Consider the following 25,193-nt stretch of genomic DNA (forward strand, 5'->3'; position numbering starts at 1 on the left):
AATGATTAGCATGACATAACATAACATTCATTTTTTTAGGATAAAAAAGAACATGAAATTGGACTATACAGCATTATACATGTTGTAATGCGATACCACACAGCGAAGAAAATACGTATTAAGGGAAATAAATAAGATAACAGTATCTTCTGAACACCCAGACGTTTATTTTGAAGTCCACGAGCCGCCTCCTCCCGGAAGTCTGTCGCCTGCTCCGGTCTGTGGGGGTTTTCGGATCCGCGGAGCTGGACTTCATCTCGGCGGTGTAACTCAACTTTTCCCCTTTTCTGTAGCATGTCGGCTCCAGGAAGGACGGAGTGACGATGCAGATCCTGACTCCTCATGTGTACTGGGCGCAGCGTCACGGAGAGATTTACCTCCGGGTGGACCTGAGCGATGCCACGGTAGGACAGTCCACATCCAGCCCTGCCCGGGCCTCTGCCTCCTCACCGCTGCGGAGGTCTCACAGCAGACACGGTTAGCTTCTCCGTTAGCTCAGCGAGGATGCAGCTCCAGATTAAGGAGGATAAATTCACCTCGGATGTTCCCGTGTGGAGGACAAAAGACCACAAACCTCCTCTCATGACTGTGTTTTCACAGCATAACGAATGTGAAATAAGATGGCGTTACACAGGGTGTGTTGGCTGTTTTTATACATGACAAGTGTGTTTGTCAACACTAAAAACCAGCACTGGCTGTATCACACACAGTCCGGAAACAGCTGAGACTGACAGCTCTCCCCTGTGATGAGAAGTGCTTCACTTGTACTTGGACGCTGAGAACTGCAAATAAAAAAAAAAAAATAAAAAAAAACATCTCTAATTAATCATTTGGAATAGAAATTTCAAACCAGTTTCCAAGGTTACTGTACTTCCAACCTTGTGATTGCAAACTCTTTGCACTTGAGGTTTTTCTACCAAAAAGTCGTAATGATAATAGACACTGCAGTTAACTCAGAGAAACACAAACAAGCGAGAAGGTAAAGTAAGGCCTGTTTAAGTCCAGTTTCTGTGAAAATCAATCATCTATCAAGTCTTCAGTTTGAGAGCAGTAAAATGAGCTGCCATTGGAGAATTTTTTCACAACCCATCAAACAGAAGTGGCTCTTATCAATAGCCCAAATCTGAGCGTTAATGTAAAGCATTAGTAAATGCACCACCAGAGCCATTAACTAGAGCTTTTATAACCATAAAATGGCACCTTCTCAGGAAGTTACCTTTAGTGTTGTATATCAACGCCAGTAGATACTAAAGCCCAGGTTTTTGCAAAATAAATTAGGGATTGTGGTTGTTGTCATCCATTAAAAGTTTGTATTGATTAGACTTTTAGTTTCAACTCCTCTGTGAGCCTGGCATTTACTTATTTATATTAATTCTGTACAATTTTTGCATTTGTAACATGAAACACAGGTTATCCTCCCGCCTCTGCAATGTGCATGTTCAGCCTGCTTCATCCTCATCTGGCATCTGTTGGACGAATGTCTTATGAAAGATGCATGACGTTTACTGTGAGATAGATAACCTGAAGCAGGTCAACAGAACACATTTCACGTTGCACTGACTGAGTCCATTCATAATCAGTGAGGATCAACTAAATACGAGAATGTATTCTCAGTGTAATGCAGACACACTAATACTTTCTTGAACTCATTGATAATAATAAAAGCACCTTATCCTTTTATTTCCACCACATAGCACATCTATGTTCTCCATTTCAGTGTGGTTAAGACAGAAGTCTTTGTGTTTTTCAGAACCTTGACATCAGCCTACAGGAAAATAACAAACTTCAGTTCAGAGGTTTGTATACAAGTTTGTACAAATAAGTGGAGAAAATGTTTATTCCTGTTATTGAGTTTAAAAGATATTTTGTACACTCAAAGTTTTTGACCACTGTAATGGAAGCACAACATGAACACAACGTGAAGTCTAATGTTACAGTGTCTGTAATGTTGTTCTACAGCACAGGGCCATGGCGCGAAAGGAGATAATGAATACGTATTCAGCTTGGAGTTCCTGCAACCTGTCAGGCCTGAGGTATTGATCTCTTAACCTTCTTTTACTAATTAGGGGTTAAAATTATTATTATATCGAAATGTAATTGTAATATTGTTTACATTTTTAGGGAAAAAAAACAGAACTAGAATGGCACAATTGACTCTAATACATTCTTACTAATTTTTGCAACTACTGGTCTTGCTCCACCAATCGTTAATAGAGAAAATACTTTTACATCCAATGTGTATGGTGCATAAAGAAAAACAAACTGTATTCACATCACATCTGCTCTCATTAATTCATCGCTTGTGTGTTTTCTTCAAGAATTGTTAATTAAAATTTCCTAACTTTGTGTGTGTGTGTCTATAATGGTGGACTTCAGATTGATCACAAGTCCACGCAGCGTCAGGTTGACATCAAGATCAAGAAGCAGGATGAGGGATGGTGGGACCGGCTGACACTCCAAGAAAAGAAGCCTCTGTTTCTGGCTCCAGACTTCGACCGCTGGCTGGACGAGTCTGATGCTGAGATGGAGCTTCAGGCCAAGGTCTGAATTTTAAAACACTTATTTATTTATTATTTTTTTTAACATATGTAAAGTTTTCACTTTCATAGACAGAGAATGTGTTTTTCAGTGTCAATAAAGCACCAAACAAAATGAATTTGGTGCTTCAAGACAAATTTGGGATGTAATAGATAATTCCCCAAGTCATACATTTTTAATAATTAAAGCAAGTGAAGACTTCTACACTAAATGTAGAACATTTGATACATGATGGTATTTAATGGTCTGATCTCTTTCAGGAGGAGGAGAAGATAAACAAGATAAGTGTGGAGTCAAGGGTTCGTAAAGACCGTGAGTCCCACTGAGCTCTGCATCAGCAAAACAAGCAAAAACCACATCACGTGTTTCTGATTCACTAAACACCATTCTTCCTCATTGTTGATGTGTCTGTGGTATTACTTGATTTTTTTTACATTTTTTTTTTTTTTGGTTGAGGTAATTTTTCTTGTTTCCTCAGCCTACCTTGGTCTGAAGAAAGGCTACTTGTTTATGTACAACCTTGTACAGTTTCTGGGATTCTCCTGGATATTTGTCAACATGACTGTTCGACTCTTCATTCTTGGTCAAGGTTTGTTTCTAAAGTATAATATAGTAAAAAATGTCAGAATATGTTGTGTAAGAAATAAAATGAAAAACGTCATGTGCTGTCAGACTGTAGGGTAACCCTCTGCCTGTTTGTATTCTTTAGCCTATTTATCATTGCTATTTTCCTAATGATAATGACAGATAAACATGCTAGTCAATGCGAACAAACCAACTATTGTTTTCATCATTTCATCATCATTTCATCATTTCATCATTCATTCAAAGTAAAATGTAAAATAATGCTCAGCACAGATGAAATCTCAGTGGTTTAGTTTATGGCGTCAGTCTCACGTTTTAAGTCTTCTTCAATCGACATGATGTTAAGTTTCAGACGATGGTTTCGTCTGAAACAAGCAAAATGCCTGATAAATTGGTATGGATTAGGTTGGCCACCATGTGAGTGACAGACTGTACTGGGAATGGCGACTGGCCTGTCAGAATAGAATAGAGTACAGTGCATACATTACATTCTGCTGAACAGAAGTAAACCAGTTTATCTTTAGTCACCTTGTTGTCAGTTACTTGGATTTATATTACAGAAATCTGGGTGACAGTAAAGAAAGTGATTGGAGTAAATACAGAATGAGCAATATTTAAACTAAAGCACTTGTCTTTTTTTGTATCTTTTGAAATGAATGGACCAAAAATTTGTTACAGCACAGTAGTTTTTGGGTGTCAATGGAACACAGCAACAGAAAAGGGGCAAACACAATTAGCACAACTGTGCAATAAGATAAAACAAACAGGAGAGACGGGGTCTGTGTTTTTGTTTGCTAGGAGCTATTCAGTGATGAGGTCATTTGAATAGAAACAGAAACACGTCTATACACAGTGGGAATTTGTTTTGCAAATGATGAGGATTATGGACAGTTGCTCACGCAATGTGCCATTTGTTTTTCTCCCTTGGCTCCCTCAGATTCATTCTACGATACCTTCCACACCACAGCTGATATGATGTATTTCTGTCAGATGATGGCCATGCTTGAAGTCATTAATCCCTTGTTGGGTCTGGTTAAGACTGGATTTTTTCCTGCTATGATACAGGTAGGATACAGTAGACAGTCACTTCCAATTTTATTGCAACATGTTTTCATCTTCTTCAGCTGTGAAGATTAAAACAAGCACATTAAAAATCTTAAAATACAAATATTTTTATAGCCCCCATCTCCCCCACCTTTCCTGTTTCTCTTATTGCAGCTATGATAAAGGCATAAAAAGCCCAAAAAAGTAAGTAAAGAAAAAAGGAAATCGCTGTAAAATGTTTTGCTAAAATAGATTAACAAATTTACCCTTTGATGCTTTTTTCTCTGTTCTTTTAACCTGCAAAGCACTTTGTGTTGCTTGCTTGCATTAAAAGTGCTATACGATTCAAGTTTGATTTGATCTGATAATTTGAACCTAAATTAATATGAGAAAAATTCTTTTTCCCTGTCGCAGGTTGCAGGGAGGAATGTCATTCTGTTCGTCATCTTCGGCAGCCTGGAGGAGATGCAGAACAAGCCTGTTGTCTTCTTTGTCTTCTACCTCTGGAGCACCATTGAGATCTTCAGGTCAGATCGGCTCGCCTTCTTTTTCTTCAGTGAACCTGTTATGTTGTCCGCCGTGACATTAGCCCCCTCACCTCTTACACCAGGTACCCTTTCTACATGCTGGCCTGCATCGACACAGAGTGGAAGCTGCTAACCTGGCTCAGATACAGCCTCTGGATCCCTCTGTACCCACTGGGGGTTATAGCTGAAGGTTAGCAACGCTGTTCAGTCTATAGAGAAAGTGGAGGAATAAACAAATGTTTGTGGCAGGTTAGTTGTTTCTGACAGTGTGTTCTCTGCACGTTTACAGCGGTGGTTGTGATCCAGTCCTTGCCCATATTCGATCAGACCCGTCTGTTCAGCCTCCCCCTCCCTGCAGTGCTAGGACACTCTTTGAGCTTCTCCTACACGCTGCAGCTCTACTTGGTCCTCATGTTTCTGGGTGAGACATCCACTGACATACCACCTTCCACTCTGATTCACACATCAACTCTCGCCTCCTTAAACTTCTTAAATTTACTAAAACTAACTAAAGTGTCACTAATAGTGCCACAGGTCAAGTAAGAAATTGACCTTCATTTTCACCAAAACGACAGATACTTGTGCCTGGTGCAGAGTCAATTAATCTGGTTTCGAATTGTTATTGTAACCTTTTCCGTTGTTGACAAAAGCCAGATGTAAGCAGGTTGTAGTAGGTTTTTCAGATTGGGTTTAAAAAAAAAACAACAACAAAAAAAAAAAAAAAACCTTCTGAGGACTCAATTCGAAAAGTGATGCATCTCATTGGACCTCCCAGTCTACCATTTCCCAGGAACATAAATGACATTGGATAATGGAAGGACCACACTTTCACATGATTACAAAGTTCAGTTAATTGTGAAAATATCTTGTGTTTTTATGAATTCAGTTATTAATTATTATTATTAATTATTATTAGTTATTCATTAATTCAGTTGTTGTCACAGAAAAGTGTGTCACTTTGTTTGGTCTTTTCGTCTTTTTTGTGTGAGGGCTCTGAAATACTCCTCTTCATTATTTGTTATTGTATGTGATTAGCTTTGTTATATCACTTCTGTTTTAATCTGGTCTCTACATGTGGGCTCTAATAGAATGATTGAAGAGCCTGTTCATTATCGCCAGGCTTGTGAAAATTGGTGCCCAGTGGCACAGAGCTAATGTGTGTGAATGTGTAACTGAACAGGCAGTGAGGAAACGGGTCATTCGGTTTGTTAGGACGCAGCGAAAAGAAACACTTCCTGCAGCCGCCCAGTCAGATAGAAAATGTATCCATCAGCCACGTACTGAGCAAGGTTTCCTCTCTTCTCCAGGACTCTTCATCAACTTCCGCCACCTGTACAAGCAAAGGAGCAGACGATACCGCTCGAGGAAAAAGAAGGTCCACTAACTAATTGGTACATTCAGTTTGCAGACACAGTGAACTGCTGTCCACTGAAAGATAAAACAGCTCTTCTCTTCCTACTGTCATTTGTCATCTTCCTTAACACCGTAACAGTCAAGGTGGCCTAATGGTGGGAGACTGGTCACCTTTTTTCTGCACTGGGTCAGCTGTTCAGAACTAATCCTGTAAATCCTCCTCTACCAGCTCAGTCACTCTCTGTTGAACAGTCTGCTGTTCAGTTCAGTTGTTATAAAGGTTCTTCTCTTAAAAATGTCCACTTTTAGCAACATTTCTGCACCAGTGATTGTCTGTAGTCACTGACCAAACGTCTACATGCATCTGATTTGTTTGTGTTGACTTTCTTGTCGGGGATTTGGAAGATATTTTTCACTATTTCCAAAAGTAAAAATGAAATCAATCCTAGTATTGTCAGCTAACTGCGGTCCAGGATGATTATTCCTATATTTATGAAAATATAGGAATAATTTGGTTTATTATTGAAAATATAAAAGTTACTGTTGATGTGTTGAGAAGAAAACCATTTAAAAGCTGCTCTGTGTGTAACATTACTGCAGGTTTGTCATATTCATATTCCAAATTACATGTTGGTGCAAAAATTATGCTGTTACTCTCAAAACATTTAAAAGCTATCTAATGACAAATCTATTAAGGTCAACATATAATCATATCACATATAATCATCGTGTTTTTGTTTTGTTAATTCTGTTAGTTTAATGTACTCCCTCCTTGAACACGTCACATCAGTGAGTGTGTTCTGTGATGGTTCTTTATTTGGGTTTCTGTTGGTTTCAATTGCAGATACATTGTTTCTGTAAGTTACAGAGGAAGCTACAGCAGTAACTTGCAAACATTTATTATGATTTTTGTATTGAAGGAAAATTATTTCAGTGGCTGTTGCATTATTGCAGTCTCTCTGAACTAGTAAGTGTCACTGTGAAGATTTTCAGTTTGTTTCTTGCTAAAGTGCATAAATAACTCTGAGCCTGGGATGAAGGAATCAATCTCTCTCTCTTTAAAGCCATACAAATTTATGCACCGGAAATTTCTTTATCTTATTTGTATTTAAATTTTACGGCACTTTTCTTTGATAATCTTCAACAAACACTTGTGCTTCAGCCTCAATGACTTTGTTTACCCCCCAACAACATTAATTTTTATTTATAGCTGCAGCAGGAACTGATATAAACTGTGAATGAAAATCTAATCTAGTACATAACCTGAAACACTATGATGTGAAATCAATCTCGATGCTTCGCAATAGGCAAGATTGAAAGAGTAACTGACCACCAGGTTATGAAGCTCCCAGGGTTTCACGTCAGTGTCGCCCCTGGACTCAGCCATGGTTGGGTGTAGTCAGAAAGAGGATTTGTGGCACCTGTAAACTCATCCAACACTTTTTCTTCACTGGAGCATGCGGAGCTGATGAACTGTTAGAGATATTCAACAAGTGTTCAGTTGCTCTTTCACAATGGTGGAGCTGTTGTTGATCAGTGTTAATAGCTCTCCATTTGATCACACTTAATAGAAATGATAATGATCATTCCTGATGTGTTGTATACCTATGGGAGATTTACCTCGATATTATTCCCATTTTCTTTTGGCAAAGGGAGCAGTTTTATGTGAGATTTAAAATTCCAAGTTTGTTTGTGTCCTGTTTTAATTTTTGTTGTAAGACTTGTGCCTCTTTCTGATAAAATGTCACATCTAACGTTTAAATTTGTGTCAAATGAGTTTTAAGGCACTCATACCAACTTTTATGCTAAGGAGTCAGGGGAAAGGTGTTGAGTCTATCACATTTTACTAACACTCAAATTTAATAGAACTGCAAGCAACCAGGTCTGTAGTTATAAATGCCTTGATGTCAGGTTGATCTACGGATTTCTTCCAGAGGACCTGATGATCCAGATTTCATAGAGCGTAAGGATGTAAATGAATGTTGGTACATGAAACACTACGTAGAAAACAATCTATAATGAAGCTTACAGGAAACCGATGTAGGGACATTAAATCAGACTTAATGTGTTGCTCTTCTGGGCCTGGATGTTCCTTGTTTTGTAGTAGATCGTTACAATAAATCGGTCAGTTACTGATTAAATGTTAAGACTTGACAAATCATACAACTTAGCAAGTGTCCAGCAGCAATTTCCCAGAAGGTGAGTGGTCCATTGGAAAGATCTCCCTGATGTTTTCACCATCACAACCACCACCTCCGCTTAATCCAGACAGTTGTTCAGTTTATCAAATAAAATCTATAGCACATTACTAGATGATTCACCCATCATTATTACAACAAGTTACTGAAGCCTATAAATATCAGAAAGTGATCAGAAAGTGGAATGTCAAGACTTAACTCATAAGCTGTTGGAAAGTGTGTCCAGCGATGGGCACTGAAAAAATGTCTTCTTCATCTGTAACAGTTCCAGCTCAGTATATCTCAGAAAAAGCTGTTGTTCATGCAGTATGAGACCAGAGTTTTGAAGGAATTACTTTCAGGTTTACACTGTTTGGAGAGATTGTTCATAGTGCTGTAATGATCAATGGCCTGTTCAAAATCTGTTGATTTTTTTTTTTTTTTTTTCTTTTATTATTCCTATTCTGTTCACAAACGGGCCTTTGCTTTTTGTGTGTGTGCTGAAGTTGTGTTTAATTTATTTCCTGTTGATAGATTTCTCTTGGGGAGAATTTTCAGTTGACACAGGTTGATGCAGACACATTCAATCACCTGTTTACTGTGTTGTCACAGTCAGATTAATGCTGTGTTTGGTTATAACTCAGACTCATGGTTTCCTGACCAAATTAAACATCTGAGATCTGTTTAGGCTCTGTTATTTTTTCCCTGTTCTGGATACCTCTTCCAAATGTGATATTTTCTTATATACAAATATTAGCTGCTTCATTGTGCATTAGTCACAATGGATAAAGTTTTTTTTTTTACACAGGGAATCATTTATTGTATTTACCTTTCTTGTTTATTTGTCCTAAACAGCCAACAGCGTGTATCACTGCTTACTTAACTGTTACATTAGTAAATCATAATTTTAAGGGTCTTGGGCATGTCTACTCACGTTCTTATCTTTCGCCTCCCTCCGACCCTCTCAGATCAATTCTTCTCACCATCTTCCTTTTCTCCCAGTGTATGGGACTACTTTATGCATGATTAATTGATGAATATCAAAATATGAAGGCCTAGGGTATTGTTATTGGGGGGGACATGCCCCCCCTCCCGTGATCTGCAGTCATGGTAGTTACCTCTCCCTGTATTTGCAATGAAAAATGCCTGGTAGCTTTAACTTATATTCAGAATAATGCATAATATATATTTTTTGGTGAAAGATGGAAATGTTGCAGATCTACAGTTGATTCTTTTTATAGTTTAGTGTTACCATTAGTTATATAAATTGTGCATCTTAATCTATTTCAGGTTATTCTTTTCAAAAGTTGAGGACTGGCAGTTACTTCTTGTGCACTTGTGACAACCATCCCCAATTGTGGGGTTGACAGTCAGTAAAGTTTTAATGAGGAAAATTAAGACATTGTGGCATTATTAAACTTGTAATAAAAAAAATCTTATTTAATTGGAATTCAATAACCCAACAAATTTTCTGGCTTGATAACATAAACAGCAAAATCCTAGTGCACACTAGCAACCCAAACTGAGATTTTTAGAAATTCAGAATAAAGTTTCAGTTTCACACACAAAGGTTACAAGGATTTTAGCTTCTGCAGGAATGTGTTTAAATCACTTCCTTTCTCATCACCCCAGCAGACACTCTTGTTGACTTATAATGGATGCACCTCTAAAGTTCTTAATTTCAGCTCTGCATCCATTTTTTAAAACAGTCTGTGTGACCTCTGACCCCAATTTTGAGCATTTCACTTCATAACGATGGTCTCTAGTAAGTGAAATGTGATGAATGTAACCAATCCATGTGACATGGGAAATGTAAATGTAACACCAAGCACTTGATCCACATCAAACTCCTTGGTGATTTACATTTGGACGTATTAGTCATTTTTCCATGACTGTTTAACGCCGATACATTCATCATTTATCCACGATCCTACAAACGAGGCTTTCACTGACCCCACCCAAACTAAAGACCAAACTCCTCCTGTGAGCCTCCAAACAGAGCGCCCCGCTCACAGGCGCCTCCAAGGTCTCCCTCCAAACCCCGCAGCAGCGCAGCAGTTTGAATGTTGGCTTATTGATACAGAGTGTTATGTGTGAAAGGGAAGGTGAGAAGTGTTTGGCTCCTAATCCTCTTAGCAGCATTATGCTGAGCCTCGGTCAAGCCCTGACATGCGGTGCGCCCTTGTAGCTCCCCAAAAACCGGAGTCAGCATCTCTGCGTCCGTTGCGCACAGCTGGAGGGACTGTGAGCAGCGCAGCGGCGAGGGGCCGAGCGGCCAGCGGCACAGGTAAGACATCAGCTTTTTGCCTTCTATTCTCCTCCTCTTCTTATTTTCAGTTAGTGAAAGACTGTGGACCAACAATTTGCGTCGACCTTGCCTTAGGTAATCCGCACCGGTCTCAGTTATTCCATAATTAAAGCTCAACGCGCCATTTTTCAGTGAGAGATCGCGCCGTTGTGTGAACACAGCTCTTCCAGCTCTGCTGATGGGCATAATTCATTTTCTATAGGAAGCCTATTGTGCACGCGCAGAGCCCACGCTAAATATGTTTTTAGAGGCGAATAAAATGTTTAATTTGGGGGGGGGGGGGGGGGGGCACTCGCCGATTGAACATGTTTAATGTGCTTTCAATGGACTCTGATTTGTGTCAAGCCAAAGCCTGTGTGATTATGTAGCCATAGTAACAGGTGGCTCTTTGCATCCCCCCCCCACAAGACAAACCTCTACTCACTAGATGTGCCACATGCAAGCAGAGAAAAACACACTTATTCATGATGTGAGTGTCAGCTGTGTGCTTTCTGTTTTCAGTCCATCCACAGGTTGCAGCCTCCAGCTGTAAAAGATGAAACACACTGTGTGCGCGAGTGTGTGTCTCTATTCTGTCAGCGGTGTGTCGCCACACAACGGTGCTGGAGCTATCAAAGAATAGCAATGCATCTGACATAGCTTTCTGCTTGGAGTCGAGACCACGAGGGCAATGAACGTGCACTCGCCTCTGAGGAGGAGACTGAGGCGCAGTCGCCTACTCTTCTACATCTCAGGTGTGCTGTTGTGTGTCATCTACACTCTGACTTTGAAAGTCAGGCTATCAGAGCCGCGGGCCTCCGCACAGACGGACGGCCCTCTCAGAGCAGAGGGAGCTGTCGATGAGGTTCTGGAAGTCAGCATTCGGGAGGTGATGGCATCCAATGAGACGGAGGAGGAGGTTGTCTCACCTGAGAGTCATAAACCTCCTCTGGTGATCATCGTCAACAAGACCGATATCGAACAGTGTATCTACGTAGATCCTCAAACCCCCAAACCTCCTCCAAGTTTAACTCCAACTCCACTGCCTGCAACCACCGCAACTCCCCCACCTCCCCCTCGCAGGAAGGGTGAATACCCTGAAGACATCTTCTCAGTGGAGCAGCGACAACAAGGCTGGGTGGTACTGCACATTATCGGCATGACCTACATGTTTGTTGCCCTGGCCATTGTCTGCGATGAATTCTTCGTTCCTGCTCTGGAGGTCATCACTGTGAAGATGGACATTTCTGACGATGTGGCCGGGGCCACCTTCATGGCAGCTGGCGGCTCTGCCCCTGAGCTCTTCACTTCCCTGATCGGCGTCTTCATCTCCCACAGCAACGTGGGCATTGGCACCATTGTGGGCTCAGCTGTCTTCAACATCCTGTTTGTGATCGGCATGTGTGCCATTTTCTCCAGAGAGATGCTGCACCTCACCTGGTGGCCCCTGTTCAGAGACGTGACGTTCTATATCCTGGACCTTATAATGCTCATCATCTTCTTCCTGGATAGTATGATCATCTGGTGGGAGAGCATCTTGCTGGTGCTGGGCTACATCAGCTATGTGAGCTTCATGAAGTTCAACAGTCAGATAGAGCAGGCGGTCAAGACCCAGGTCAACAAGCACATGAGTATCGTCAAGGTGTGGTCCGCAGAGGAGCCGGAGAAGGTTAGTTGAGTTCACATTCATGTGGGGATAAAAAAGCTTGAAGATATAAAGTGTCCTAATAAATTTCCTCGGTGTTTACTCTGGAGTTGTAGAAAACAAACCTCTGCCAGTGTTCGCTTTTGTAAAATACAGAGGATACATCACCAATCTCAATATCTGTGTTTCGTCTTGTTGGGGGTACAAACTAAGCAATTTCAACAAGTAAATCTGAGTTTAGGGAAACTGCGATATGCCAAAAAAAAAGAAGCAAAAAATAAAATCACATCATGATTATTTTTCTTGTCAGATATTGCAATTGTGACAAGTGGTACAACACCACTTGGAATCATTGCTTTGGATTTCATGATCTGGAGAAAAGAAATTGAAATGATGATTCTAACTTTGGTTGTGGCTTGTGTTGTGCCTTACATCCACCAGGCAAGGGCACCTGTAGCATTACAACACCAACAATACACAACAACCTTATGACACATTTGAAACTGGTTTTATAGACCACAAATTAAATGGGTTAATCAAAGCACTAGTAGATTGATTGGTGATGTTTTGTAATTTGTCTCTACTTCGGTTGAAATCAATCATCACAAAATAATATTTTCTTTGACTTGTGAATACCACAGCAAAATCGAATCTACTGTTTCATACTGGCGAATGGAAGAACTCCACTGTGGAGGATAATTTTAAATCACAGAACGGCTCTAGATTTGATTGTTAGTCTGGTGATATTGTATGTTCTTTCTTATCCAATTCTGCAAAGTCTGATACGAGTTATCACAATGGGTTTTTATTACCATGAAGACACGCACATCAGTTTACTTTGAGTCACTAATTGTTGAAAAAACTAAACTTGAATAGGATTTCCTCCAAGCTGCTCTGCCCAGCTTTTCTATGCCTTTCTGATGAATGAACTATGACTTTCTGAGCTGATTTTAAAGATGGACATCCATAGTAAGAATCATTTGGATGGGGGATGAGTTACACAGAGGTGATGGAGAAGTGATCAAGAATTGCACTAAATCAATGGCTTTTGGTGTTTTGATGACAGTAGAAAATAACAAGTATTCATTCATTTTCGGCCACCTATCCGTTTCCGGGTTGTGGCGGGTGCTGGAGCCAATCTGTGATGAACAACCACTCAGACTCACACTCAGAGCTACAGACAATTTAGTCACCAATGAACCTAACATGCATGTCTTTGGACGGAGGGAGTAAATCAGTGTGCCTGGCGGAAACCCACACAAGCACGGGGAGAACATGTAAACTCCACACAGAAAGGCTCCAGGCCCAGGAATCGAACCTGCAACCTTCTTGTTGTGGGGCAACACTGGTAACTACTATTCCACAGTGCTGCCTTGACACAAGCATTGTTCTCTAGAATGATCTGAGCTGTGAATTAACTCCAGCAGATATTGATACAGATATTTAACTTCTTTGACTTCAGACAAACAAAAACATTCATACACACATAATAGTAATCTGTACAGATCAGTTGTTACGGCATCAACTTCCCTCCACACACACAATATTTCCTCTCCTTTCATCTCCTCACAGTTGGGACTGTTGCCTGCTCAGATGCAGTGAAACAGGGATAGTGATTTGTGGGTCTGAGCAGGTGACAGCCTGTATTTGTGTAAAATCCTTTGATGATGCTGAACAGAAAGGACTCCAGGTGTCACAGATAGTGTGTCACACCAATGAAGTGATAGAAATGTCACCATCACTTTCTGTGTCTCGCTTCTGGAACATCGGTGTGTAGACGTCATTTCATTTTGAATTTAGACAAAAAACAAAGGAATAATGCATTTTTAAAAAGCACATTTTTTGAGCCACATCTGCAGACAAAGCAGCCGCCGACAGAGAGCAGTAAAGGTCTGTGATTAACAAGCAGAGCTGCGTCTCAGTATTTCAACTGTCAGCAGCTGCATCCTCAAGTTCACATCCAGCATGTGTGTGCTCCTTCCTTCATCTGATGGCTTTAATGAGGTTTGCTGCCATTTGAACGGGTCACAAGTACTGGTTGTCAGATCAGGCTTGCTTTTTTATCATATTAACCAAGATTCCATAGCTTGGGCATGATTAACTGTTGATACCTGTTGAATATGCAGTAAGGCCTTAAGATTCATGAAGCAGAGCAGAGCTGAGAGACTACACAACTTCACCACTGGAGTAAAAGTACAGATACTCCTTGTCAAATATTACTCCAAAGCAAGTAAAAGTAGCTTAGTAAGAATATTGCTTAAGTAAAAGTACAAAAGTAATCGCTTAAAAAATAATTTAAGTAAAAGTGTAAAAAAATACCTCAGGAAATACAGGGAAGGAAATTAGCTTTATTGTCATTACACAACACACTGATGCGATTCTGCTACAGACATGTTTATGGCTCAGTTAAAGAGACCCTACAAGAACTAGTCTCTGGAGGCGTCTGGTCTGGTCTCTAGTCTCTGGAGGGGTCAGATCTCTGGGGGGGGTCTAGTCTCTCATCTGTACAAAACGTATTTTATATGGACACTATAAAAACAGTCTCAAACTCCGGGTGGTCTGTGGGGGGTCCGGTCTCTGCTGGTTGTGCTGTGTGCTACCTCGTGTTGCTGTCTCTTCTATTCACCTTGATGAATAGACTGTCCTGTGTGCTCCATGTCTACTTCCTCCTCTGCCTCCTTTTATGGTTGTACTTCTTGTCATAGATTCAGGATGACGGCAAAAATGGAGGCGAGAATTAGTGAGTTAGTGAGTCTCGTTGACGCTGGTAACCATGGTAACTAGCAGTCCGGGCTAAGAGGAAAGGCGGAGTAGTTGAACACATGGACCGGCTTTATTCAGCTCTTTACTTCCTTCAGCATCACAACACAGGACTTTTAGGAGTTTCATCACACTGCCTATAAAGCCTACAGAGGCTACAGCTGGAGTTACTTCTCACACCATTCACAGGAGAGAGGGACAAACACGCTTTTCTGCAAGCGTACACACAACACAACACAACACGGCTACGTGCTGACTACGTCACACATTACCCACAAGCCCACCTCCTTAAAGGGGAATGCTCAGGCCGGTCACACTGACCAGCGGCCACATGTGAATGAGAGACTGAGGACAGAAGACCCAGAGTCTGATCCCCTAAAGTGGAGCTGTGTGAATATTAACCAGCTGTTTTAGCACAAAATCTCATGTGCCACAAGTATCAGCATACAATTCAATATACGTCCCCATTGCTGAGCCTATTTTGTGTTTGTGAACCTTTCATCACCTAATCTCGACAAAAACGAGCTGTTTGTCTGTCATGTTGGGAAGTAAAGCACATTGCAGTGTAAAGGTGAGGCAGCATGTCTCTGTGTGTCTTATTGTGTGAATGATGCATGTAGGTGAATTTCCCTCAGGATAAATAAAGTATATATCATATTTATAATAAAATAACAAATATAAATATATATGTTAATGTTGCCAACCCGCAATAAGGAGGTGATGGCACCCATCCAGAAATGTAAAACTATATATAATTATTTCACTATTTAATGACTTATTTCATGGTCCTGTTGCAATGCTTCATGAATTTCTTTTTATCAGTCAAACTCACAAACCCCCCCCCCCCCCCCCCCCCTTGGTTACTGTTGTTATGCTATATTATGTTCCCAATGTGATCAAGTTTTCTTTTATTCCTCAAAATAGTATGGAAAATAGTACAGCTGACCACATATCCAAAGCTTCCAAACTAAGAAAAAACAAAAACACGAACACAAAACAGCGTATCTGACCTGTTTCACAGGTAGAAATCTCAATCCCACCAATGTTCAACTCAAAGTTTCGCCCTTCTATTCGAGTAATCGATAAATTCATTAATTTGTTGTTGCAGCTCTAATTTGCTTTTATTTGAAGCCAAATAGAGTTTGGATTATGCTGATATGTTTTAGCATCCAGCTGCCTGTCAAACCTTCGCCCCGGTGTACTCACTCATTTCCCTCCTTAAGACATGAAATTCTCTTTTTCACACTCACACATAATGGACCTTTGACAGGTGTCCTTATCTGAAGCCCTCCCAGCTGATCAGGTTGTCATTGATTTACAGGAGAGTGAAGTTCAACCGCCCCCTCCTCCTCCTGCTGCTGCTGCTGCTCCCCTTCCTGCCTCAAAAGCTGAAGATAAATCCAAACCAGAACCTGAACCACCTCCAGGTAGCCCACAACGGAGCAGACCATCAGATTCACAGGAAGACAAAGCAAGACTCAGGGTATGAAAAATCCTTTCAATGTTGCTCTTTCCTGACAGCATCTTCAGACAAATGTAAATTAATCCCAAAGAATCTTCCACTTGCAACCTCAGTGGACACGTTTGTAATACACATCACAAAAAGTTCTTTAAATTGAAGATTTATTTATTTAAGATTTATTTTGCACCAACATTTTCAATCCATGGAAATGACTGAAATCCCATCGATGATACGCTCTTTCTTAATAATGTTGCTTATTCAGAGTTCATCTTTATTAACTAGTTTTTTAAGAACATGGTATGATAAGGCCTGAACATTTGACCTCAGCTCCACTTTCACATCCAAGTATGGTTTCTTTTGCTTTCAAAACAATCAAGATTCCTGAGAGACAAATCACAAACTGGAGCTATGAATGTTTTCTGTGTGTCCAGCTGCTTCACTGACTCTTCATTTGTCAGATCCACACATAGTTTGTCATCGTAAGTGGCTTGTTTTTGCTATGTAAAAAAAAGTGCTAACATTAAATTGTCTCTTATTGGCCCCCGATGTGTTTATCTGCTGAATTGCAGGTACGTCCAGTCCTGCAGCGAGGTGGCAGCTCAGCCTCCCTCCACAACACATCACTGCGGAGCACCATCTTTCAGCTGATGATCCACACACTGGACCCTTTGGCAGAGGGTAATAACCAGAACCAACAATGGCTTCCACGGTCACAAGATTAAAACCTTCAGCCTGGGGTTGAAGCTGTTTAAAGAAAAACTATAGTGGGATTTATTAAAGTCCCTGTACAATTTGAAATGTCACACCCACAGCACAGGGTAAAATTGGCCCAATTTTATCTGCTCCCAACCAGATTGTGGTTTGTTATTAAGACTCTAATTATTCACAATATGTAAGCCTCGATAATAAAATTCTATAAATATAATGATAACTAATAATTAAATCATGAAATTATTACTCATCATCATCGTGACTGAAAGCTTGATGGAATAATTTTCTCTTTGGTAATCAATGACTGTTGCAGGTATAGGATACAGTGAGTCAGGTCATTGCCTCCCTGTCCCTTCCTGTAAGTCAAGCTGGCGTGATGAACCATTACGACCTTCAGAGCGTCCTCAAACTCACCAGGTTGCTGTGCCTCGCTCTCGCCGCGCTTGGCCACAGCTGATCCTTAATCAGCTTTTCAATATAGGCTAATAAAAGCTGGATAAAAACCAGCGTGCTAGCAGACCAAGCTCTTTATCTCCAGGGAACTAAACTAGCAATGACCCCCTCACCCCCAACCCCCACCTGGAGACCGGCGTTGGCCCCGGCCCCATGCAGCTGGATTGACTGTCCCTACTTTGGTTTACTGTCAGCATCTTAAATTAGGCTTCCAGATAAGGAAACGTGACTATTTATCTGTTTTTTCCTCCATGGATTAATGCATGCTGCAACAGATTATGGCAGCCAGTGTGCTGCACTAGATGTCTGAACTGTGACACAGTATTTGGACTGACAAAAGAGGAGCATTATTTGATGCAGCCAGATACCGTGAGATCATCAAATGTTGTACAAAAGCATATTAAAAGACCAATATAAAAACAGATAAAATTTATTGTAATTCAAGGGCACCAGTCACAGCAATCTGATAATTTTTTGAGAATCAGCTGAAAGTCATTGAAAGGACACTTTTTTGGAACATTGTTTTTCCGGGTTTTTATTTTTCTCTGACGCATATTTTCAGTCTTTAAATTTGTCATGGGGAAGCCTCCACTTAGCTGAAGTGCACCTGGACCAGAATTAATTTAACTCACTATACATCCTCTGGTTTTCTTGAAACGTACAGCATCAAATCTTGGAAATCTCTCTCTGAAGGTGAATGTAGACAGCTTATCAGAAACAAGTGGCGATCTGGTCCTGGCACAGTTGGGCAGTGGCAAGCAAACAAGCAAAATGAATATGTACGGCACTTTTTGCTGGAACTATTTAAAAAAGTGATTCACAATTCAAAGAATACAATCAGATAAAATCATTCAAAAACACTGAATAACGTACAGTCGACAAAAGAGGACTACATGCTGCCTGAGAGTCAGCAACCTAAAAGCCGCTCCGAACAGATGGGATTTCAAGTAACAGCAAGGATCTCAACGATGGTGGGAGGTGGTTTCACGACCTCATAACACAACACCATAAAAGTGAGGGCAAACATTTTAAAATGTGTATTGTAAAATTATCAGGACAACTGTGCTGAGAAGTAGGGGAGGATATGTTCAGGCCAACAAAAAGAGATCCTCACAGCAAGAAGGTTCTGTTACACAAACTGTTACATAGACTGAAAAAAATTTGCTGTTGTATCAGCAGAAGGCATGCAACAACAAAAAGTTAAAATCAGTGCTGTCGGTTTCCATCCTAGAGGCAGCCCTTAGAGGGGCCCTTAAAACCCCCAGCGCAAGAATAGCCAGACGAGGTAAGAGCGGGTAACAGGATGTCGTCTTACTGTTTCTTGTTGTGTGTTATTGTGACTGCACACGCTCACGTTGATTTGAGGCATTCTCATCCGCAGTAGTTTAAACAAACTTTCCTTCTTAAACAGCATTTTTAAAATCTGATTTGTCATGCATGTGTAGGTGAATGTGAGTGAAATGAGATGAATGAGGTCAGGTTTTCATGCTGATGTGTATCTCAAACAGAGACATCCTTTAATGGTAACGTCAGAGGGGAGGGGTCAGTGCAGACAAACGGTAAGATGTGTGCGTGTCTGCTGTTGTCGTGCCCAGCCTAGTTGGTGTTCGTCTCAGAAATGTGCCTGGCCTAATTTTGGATTGTCTCATGTTTATTTTAGATGGTGCTTTGTGGATGTTGAACTGATTGATGTCGATGTGGTTGTGCCTGCATGTTGTTGTGTTGTTGTGAATATCACTGGACTTTTTCACACATCGGCTGTTTGGGAAAAAAAATCCTGTTATAATTACAGTATTCTGTCAGATGTTCAATTCTGGTAAAATGTCTCTATTTGGTTGTTGATATGGCTTCAAAATCTGTGCGTACTTTCATATAAAATAATGTTTTCATTTGTGGAATCTAAATTAAAGGAAAAATAGAGGAAAATATTAACATTATCCTACATTTGCCTTTAATGAGTGTTAGGATTAAAGTGCCAGGATTTAGTCTACACCCAAACTACCATTCACTACTAAAGAAAAAACAGGACAGGTGTCATTTACCTCTGAACCTCTAAATGGCATTTGCGCTCAGTCAAAGCAAAGTTTGCTGTGATTTAGTTTTTGACTTTTTGTCTCTTACAAAATGGCCAGTGTGTGAGTTTTATGGTGAAAAAAAGATGTACATTATCTCTCAACTCTCACATGCAATTTGTACGAGCCGTCGCTTTGTCGCTCTGAATTTCAGCAAAAAACAAAGTAAAGCCTCTGAACATCCCAGTCACGGGCAAATTGCATAGCAAGTCCCAGCAGTGCCTCCCTGAAGGTGAGTTTAACACCTTTTCCTAAACGTACACAGTTCCACTTATTAATAAAATCCCACAGCTTGAAAATGTGATTGATTTCAGCTTCATGAGTCTAACTGACAGGAAGAAGGGGGAAACTCATAGCCTAGATGAAGCGCAGCAGCAACATGTGGAGCTGTAGCTGTTAACACGTGGGGGAAACCTTCACAATATTATTCTATATATGCAAGTGCGTTTGTGAATCTAAACAAATTATAAATCAAGCATAATCATTGTACATAGATTTGAATGTTTACTGTTCTTATGAGCTCCCATAAGTGGAGGCTGCCCTATAAATAGAGTCTATTTACAATATATTGTCTATTTAATAATTGCACAAAATACAGCTAAGTAACCAAGGTTGTCTTATGTTTTGTGAATGATTTGTGGTCTTTGTGGATTACATTGTCAGATGGCAGTGCAGCACCCAGAGGAGGCCGTTTGTCTGTCTGTTGATTGTCAGAGGGGTTAATGGTAGAAGGAGATTGCTCTCCACAATCAGCAGAGCCTCTCAGTCTGTGTGTTTGCACGTCACAGTGTGGAGTAATGAGGTGCTTCAGAGTCTGAGGTGCAGAGCAAAGTGAGGCGGCAGGAAGCCTGAAGAGGCCTCAACAGGCCCGTATCAATCAGCCCGAGGATTAACATGGGACACTGTGTCTGTGTGTGTGTGCTTGAATCAGTTTTCCTCCATGTCTGGAGCATGTTTACCTCCAAACACTCCAATTATTTGCTCTTCATCCCAGCCCACGCAGCATAATAATTCTGCCTGAAACTCAACAACACAATTTACATTTGTTTTTTCCTGAAAGTGTGAAATAGACAGCAATTTGTCACTGTCGCAGAATTTTAAAACTGTGTGAGAGGAAGTTATCCATATTCCTCATCAGAGGAAGCTCCTTTGACAGTGAGTGGGTTAAACACATATATTTCCAGTTAAATAAGCTTCAACTCTAAGGTCATTATGACATGCGTGTGTGTGTGTGTGTGTGTGTGTGTGTGTGTGTGTGTGTGTGTGTGTGTGTGTATGTATCAAATTCAGATTGCCACTCATCAGTTTATGTCTTCCTGCTCTTTCTCCAGATGCTGATCAGAAGCCAAAGTCTGAGCAGAGTGCCGCCACTGGTCCTCCTGGGGGAGGCGACGCTGAGCCGTCCACCTCACAGCCTCAGAAGACAGAAGACACAACTGAGAAGAAGTCGAACCCGCCAGATGAGACAAAGGTAACCGTTGTTTCCTAATCTCTAAAATTTTATTAAATTTAATGCGATCTGAGAGGTGGTTGTCTGTCTGTCCATGGTGACAGCAAACAAACTGCTAGCAGCTTACTCAACAACTCTCCATGATGCACATTCACACCAGAAAATGAACTTAATTCTAGACTAGAAACTACAAGAAACAACAACAAGAGCTTATTATATTGTTATTTGTACAAGGGATGTTGTGTCTGTTTCACTGCTGCAGGCGGCAGCAGCAACAGCGGGGGGATCAGAGGGCCCAGGGGGCAGCGATGAAGACAAGAGTGATGAGGAGGAAAGCAGTGACTCCGGTGAGAGTGAAGACGATGATGATGATGATGACAGTAACGATGGAAACAAAGAGGAGGAGGAAAATGGGGATGCGGAGGAGGAGAATGAGCCCTTATCTTTGGAGTGGCCAGACACCAGACGCAAGCAGGCCACCTATTTGTTCCTGCTGCCCATCGTGTTCCCGCTGTGGCTCACGCTGCCTGATGTTCGCAACATGGTGAGCGTGAGCCAGACTCAGAATCACGACAGACCTTTTCATTTGATCTGCGTCACACCTGAGCTGGTGTGAACCTGGTTTGTTCCGAGTGGTTTCAAGAAGAAAATGAATGGCTATTCCAAGTAATCCAATCCAGTTAGCCAATCCAATGCCAAAGAGAATTAAAGGGTAATGTCACAGAAATAAAAAAAAAAAGAAAAAAAAAAGGGACTATTTCAGTTAGTCCTGCAAGTAGTGATGACTTCCATTAATCTGCTTATTATTTTCTTAATCAATGATTTGGTCCATCCATAAATGTGTTTTTGTTGTTGTTGTTTTTATAACCAACATTAATATAACCAAAACTCAGAGCCTCGGGTTCCTGTAGTTGAGGAAAGGTTGTAGACTGTCAAACATGAAAACCTCAAACTATCAAATTATTGGACATTTTTACATGAAAAAATAACTAAAATGATCATTTGATTCGCAAATGAATCATTCATTAAACTACAGTGCCAATTAACAATTAGATTATTCTGAACAGGAATCCAGGAGATACTTTGTGATGACGTTTCTCGGCTCCATCCTGTGGATCGGAGTGTTCTCCTACTTGATGGTGTGGTGGGCTCATCAGGTTGGTCGGCACTTCACATGTCACATTTTCAAAGATTTACGTTTGCTGTGAGTGTGATGTTTTTTTGTACACAATGTGGAAATGTTTGGTTTTGGTGAAGGTGGAAATAACTGAAGTTTTACAAAAGAGCACTGAAACAGATTTGGCCCATTTCGGTATAATTAACAATGTCTAATGAGAGCATTTGCTGAACGATGGTTCCATAAATTTAACAGTCCCACTTTAAGTGTGTTCTTCTGCTGAAAATCAACTGTGTACACTACATAATGTTGCAGTCAGTTTCCCTTACAATTAATGTGAAGTCACAGCAAGGAGTGGAAATTGAAGGAACTCCCTACCAGCACCTTTAAAGCTCTCTAATTCTGACGTTACATATTGCTCGTGTAAAAATTGCATGTTGAGATTTTATGGTGCTGCCCTTGTGATTTGGAGAGGTCACAGCCACAACAAGGCTATTTTTATATATTCACAGTGAAAACTAATGAACTCTGGATTCTGTTTAATTTGATGAGACGTTGAAGAGATGTTAGGATCTCATTGGGGATGTTCCAGAAATCTCCCAGTTGAATGACCTGTCTTCATATTTTCCTGTGCACAGGTGGGTGAGACCATAGGCATTTCTGAGGAAATCATGGGCCTGACCATCTTGGCGGCTGGAACATCCATCCCTGACCTGATCACGAGTGTGATCGTGGCGCGGAAAGGTTTGGGGGACATGGCAGTGTCCAGTTCAGTGGGCAGTAACATCTTTGATATCACTGTAGGGTGAGTAACTGGTGTACCTGTCTTATAGCAGTCATTGTGGGAAAAAAATGGGTAAAGCATCCCAAAAGAATCCCTTGTGGTCTTCTACAACAGCTCACTTTTCTTTCACAAGAAAAGGCTACATATGAAGAAAAGGCTGAGTTATCTAATTAAATGTTTGATAAAAGTCAGGAGACATGGCTCTTGTAGTGATAACATTTAAGCTGTGAATACCAAGTGACAAACCCCTGAGATAGATTGCGGTTTTGAAGCATCCAGTTTGCAAACCGAAATCAGATCCTCTCCTGATTGTCAGGCAGATGACTGTGTCAATCACACTGTAACCCTAACCCTAATCCATCCCCTTCTTTATGGTCTATTTTCCTGAAAATGGGACCATCATTTAAAAAATTAATCATGTTATATTGAAGAATTCCCTGGGGCCCCCTGGACCGCCGCACCAGTGACCCTCTGGCTGGAGACCAGGCCCTCACTTGCCTGCCTCCTAAATTGCAGCTATATCAGTCTTCACCCACCACACACTTACAGGCACATTTAGGTACACAACGTATATCCAGCATAAGATTTTAATGCACCACAGCTTGGGGGATGGACGGAGGTGGGCTTAGGGGGCATTCGGTCGAGGTAGGCTGCAGTCCTCTGACCTCCCCCCACCCTCCTCTCCTTTCCCCCAATCTTAATGCACCACGCAACATCCATGGTCACTTATTCACATTGCAGGGCAATGCTTTCATGACAGATTCAGGAAGCACAGATAATGACATGGCATGGGCCTCCAGTGATGGTCGCATACACACACACACGCTGAAATATTTAGCTGCAAGACTAAAAGTGCATCAGTATCAACCGTGAAGACAAATCAGATGAAAAAGAAAAAGAAAAAAGAGACTGAGACCAGAAAGGGGTCAAGTGAGAAAAAGGGTCATTTCTGCATAGACTTCAATAGAGTGTGTCTTGTTATTCCCAACTAGTCGAATCACCCCTGATGTTCTGCAGAGACAATGCAGTTGTTACTCTCTTTACTCTCTCTTGTCACTCACTTAAATACTATCTTATGTAGATGTATGTAAGTTTAAATGTTTTGACCAAAAACTAACAGACTGGTAGACTAGCCTGGTACCGGAGGAGTTGGTAGTTTTCAGCTGTTTCGAGTTGGTGAACTGTGTTTCACTTCCTTTAAAAGATCAAGTGTTGGATAGTATTGTATTTTTGAAATGGGCTATCTGGGCCCAGGGCACAGCTTGATTCATATTAACTCTCTTATGATGCACTGGTCACATCAACGTGATGTGAGCTATAAGCTATCTGAACACATCTGTCCTCTCTGTTTCCAGTCTGCCAGTCCCATGGCTCATATACACGATGTTGAACAATGGCAAGCCGGTAACTGTCAGCTCCAACGGCCTGTTCTGCGCCATCGTGCTGCTCTTCCTCATGCTCCTCTTTGTTATCATCTCCATCGCTGCCTGCCGCTGGAAGATGAGCCGAATGCTGGGACTCACCATGTTCATACTGTACTTTGTGTTCCTAGTCCTCAGCGTCCTGCTGGAGGATCGTATCCTCATCTGCCCAGTTTCAATCTGAGCTGACGGGCCAAGGCTAAAAGCAACTGACACCAGCTGTGCATAACCTAGTATGTCTAGGCTGGATCCCACTGGAAGTAGGATGTATTAGATATTACAAAGGCCAAAATGTCAAAAGCTGACCTGGCACAGAGTAGACACAGAGTAGAAACACATAACAAAACAAGCAGTGATGCTAAACAAAAAATACACTCTCAGCACAACTTCCCAAAATCTTTAACATTTTCCAGCAGCTACTTTGTAATAACTTGACTCTAGAATCACTCCCCGTTTAATATAATACAGTATTTACCCCGTACAACACAGTCCTGGTGTACAAAATGAGCTCCTATTTCAGCTACATTCCCAGTATGTATTTCTTCAGACATGGGTGGGCATAGAGGTGATCAGTCTTCATCAGAAAGTTAAGTCGTCAGATGTTGGATTCTTGGCTTCTCTTATTCTGAATCCAAACCTTATCACCACGCAAGTTGTTGCACTGTGTCTGTTGGAATTTTATAATAAAGCCCAAAAATCTATTAAACTACTGAGATACATCACTGTTCTGTTTTCCATCAAAGATGATTATTGACACCAAAGAAAAGCTGGAGTTTATCACATTCCAGTTGCTGTATGCCGAGGTTG

General features: G+C 41.0%; 2 protein-coding genes across 2 annotated transcripts; both read left to right on the forward strand.

Moving 5' to 3' along the window:
* The first annotated feature begins 314 nt into the window (after nt 1–314).
* On the forward strand, nt 315–9,002 carry LOC115040806 (very-long-chain (3R)-3-hydroxyacyl-CoA dehydratase-like). Its single transcript, XM_029497851.1, has 11 exons — nt 315–404; nt 1,751–1,796; nt 1,960–2,033; nt 2,377–2,541; nt 2,799–2,850; nt 3,017–3,127; nt 4,061–4,188; nt 4,582–4,694; nt 4,778–4,884; nt 4,984–5,115; nt 6,002–9,002. The coding sequence occupies exons 1-11, from the start codon at nt 324–326 to the stop codon at nt 6,076–6,078; spliced, it is 1,086 nt and encodes a 361-aa protein (XP_029353711.1). The 5' UTR covers nt 315–323; the 3' UTR covers nt 6,079–9,002.
* A 2,200-nt stretch (nt 9,003–11,202) lies between these two features.
* LOC115041193 (sodium/potassium/calcium exchanger 1-like) lies at nt 11,203–24,570 on the forward strand. The gene is made up of 8 exons (XM_029498522.1): nt 11,203–12,180; nt 16,238–16,399; nt 16,948–17,056; nt 20,946–21,085; nt 21,327–21,608; nt 22,132–22,221; nt 22,820–22,986; nt 24,321–24,570. Exons 1-8 carry the CDS (start codon nt 11,203–11,205, stop codon nt 24,568–24,570), a joined length of 2,178 nt encoding a protein of 725 aa, XP_029354382.1.
* Nucleotides 24,571–25,193: the final 623 nt, after the last annotated feature.

The sequence above is a fragment of the Echeneis naucrates genome, chromosome 3 (assembly GCF_900963305.1).
Source record: "Echeneis naucrates chromosome 3, fEcheNa1.1, whole genome shotgun sequence".
In the NCBI taxonomy this organism is placed as follows: Eukaryota; Metazoa; Chordata; class Actinopteri; order Carangiformes; family Echeneidae; genus Echeneis; species Echeneis naucrates.

Excerpts from the sequence above, each read along its gene's own strand:
- LOC115040806 (XM_029497851.1), top strand. The coding sequence starts at position 324 with ATGCAGATCCTGACTCCTCATGTGTACTGGGCGCAGCGTCACGGAGAG. Across the intron at positions 405-1,750 it reads TGGACCTGAGCGATGCCACG|AACCTTGACATCAGCCTACA; the intron begins GTAGGACAGTCC and ends TGTGTTTTTCAG. Across the intron at positions 1,797-1,959 it reads TAACAAACTTCAGTTCAGAG|CACAGGGCCATGGCGCGAAA; the intron begins GTTTGTATACAA and ends GTTGTTCTACAG.
- LOC115041193 (XM_029498522.1), top strand. The coding sequence starts at position 11,203 with ATGAACGTGCACTCGCCTCTGAGGAGGAGACTGAGGCGCAGTCGCCTA. Across the intron at positions 16,400-16,947 it reads AAGACAAAGCAAGACTCAGG|GTACGTCCAGTCCTGCAGCG; the intron begins GTATGAAAAATC and ends GCTGAATTGCAG. Across the intron at positions 21,086-21,326 it reads ACCCGCCAGATGAGACAAAG|GCGGCAGCAGCAACAGCGGG; the intron begins GTAACCGTTGTT and ends TCACTGCTGCAG.